Source organism: Sphaeroforma arctica (assembly GCF_001186125.1).
Source record: "Sphaeroforma arctica JP610 unplaced genomic scaffold supercont1.347, whole genome shotgun sequence".
Lineage (NCBI taxonomy): Eukaryota > Ichthyosporea > Ichthyophonida > Sphaeroforma > Sphaeroforma arctica.
This window is the reverse complement of record NW_014040211.1, coordinates 71,947-73,822: the sequence shown is the minus strand read 5'-3', so window position 1 is coordinate 73,822 and position 1,876 is coordinate 71,947. Positions and strand designations below refer to the sequence as shown.

At 41.6% G+C, this 1,876-nt stretch overlaps 1 protein-coding gene across 1 annotated transcript in view; it reads right to left on the bottom strand.

The window, feature by feature from the left end:
- Positions 1–1,876, bottom strand: part of SARC_05447 (hypothetical protein) — an 11,431-nt gene that overhangs the window by 8,490 nt on the left and 1,065 nt on the right. The window contains exons 2-3 of the mRNA XM_014300702.1: positions 1,357–1,471; positions 559–631 (exon numbers count right to left, since the gene is read on the bottom strand). Coding sequence (XP_014156177.1) covers positions 559–631; positions 1,357–1,471 — 188 coding nt within the window. The remainder of the gene's footprint in view (positions 1–558; positions 632–1,356; positions 1,472–1,876) is intronic.

Below are 1,876 nucleotides of genomic sequence, written 5' to 3'. Positions count from 1 at the left end.
CATATATAAATAATAAATATATATTTATATATATATATATATATATATATGTCTCCACCAATTGACTACGTGGCGGGAGTCCGGGCAACTAGTAAACACACGCCCGCACATGTACACATGCACCTGTACAGGATACAAGGTGCACGCACAGGTGTACAATGAAATCTGAATTTCTCTCTGCCACTCAGCCATTGTATTCACCATTCGCCTGTGTAAAATCTAAAACATAAAACTACAAGCGCCGTGTGTGGACACCCACGCACCCACGGCTAGTATAACGAAGTAGAAACGCCAACACAATACAATACGGCATTCCATCGAGACCACTCTGTGCGTATGAACACACGTGGCATGTATGTGTGCACGAGACGCACTACCAAGGAACCGGTTGAAGCACATATAGCACACGCCACCTGGACGTTATTCATAGTCTCCCCAAACATACTAGGCAGCACACCCTCACCGACAACTGTAGTGTAAAACTGGCCAGCCCACTTGTTACCATATCAACCGCTTAGCTGGAGTGTGAAGATGAATGTAAGGTTGCACACATCTCACCTCTCCTTTTCATCTTTGTAGATCCCATTGCCGCCGTCCGAGAGCTCGGAATCACTATCTGAAAGACTCGAATCTGATTGGGTGCGATAAAACGTGTATGGAGATGTGTTACTATTATGAACTTACTTTCTACGCTATATTAAAATGGCTATTAGTAAAGAAAAGAAGTATCAAAACCTAATTTCTTGTGAGCTGAATGACAAATTGTACAATTTAGGGAAATAAGATATTGCCTTGGCTATCACCTTGCATACGGTCCTGTCCACATTTAAGATGAATATATCAGAATCCTCCCTAATTCTTCAAGCACAGCCTAGCTATTACAGAATACAATCCACATAAGGAAACCAGACCAGCCATCCAAATTAATACCGATGAGCGAACTCATAACCATTCATATATGGTGATGAATTTAATTGCACTCCACAGCAACGCCAGGTGTTAAATCAAAGACGCATGCACATGAGAGAAATATCCAGCTGTGATACGTTGTCATCTATCGAGTTTGTAACACGAGGAATTTCGACATTCATAGGAGGGCGTTCTTGTATGGCTACAGTGATGCAAACCAAGGCGTGCAAAGTGGAATATTGATAGGATTGTGGCATAGCAAATATGAATGCCTCGAACCTGCAAAAACATTCTAAGTAATCAAACAAATACGCGGTGTGGGTAAAGATAGATACACTCTCCATGTGGCTTCTCATCGCCTACAACAGCTTCTAAGTTCAACACCTACCAATAAACCCGGTACATATCAAGCGTCAAACTTACAACTGTACTTTCACGTACACATACCTGATTCGCTTCTGCTCCGGCCGTGACTACGGCTGCGGCTGCGACTACGTCTGTTCGCCGCAGGCCTCGACGGACTATCGTTCCAGTCACTGCCACTGTCTGAATCCGAGAATATCTGTATCAATGTTTATCGTGAACGTAATGAAGAAAGTAAATATATAGCGCTACATAGGGGGGATATATTGTCCCATATGAGCCAGTATACAGAGAAAAGCCAATCTGAGAGTAGACTGACAATACACTAGCGATGTCGAACATCAACACCAACAAGACTTACCCGACCCGTACTCAGAAAAATCTAAGTCACCAGAGCACATTACGGATCGACAACAACTATACATACCCGTCTGTTCCACTCTAGCATCCGTTGAGGTGCGAATATCAACACATATCAGATCATCATACATGTATGAAATTGCACCAGCAGCTATGTATATATATATATATATATATATCGATATATAATCCATATACATATACATATATATCCATATATCCATATATATAGATGTACATATAT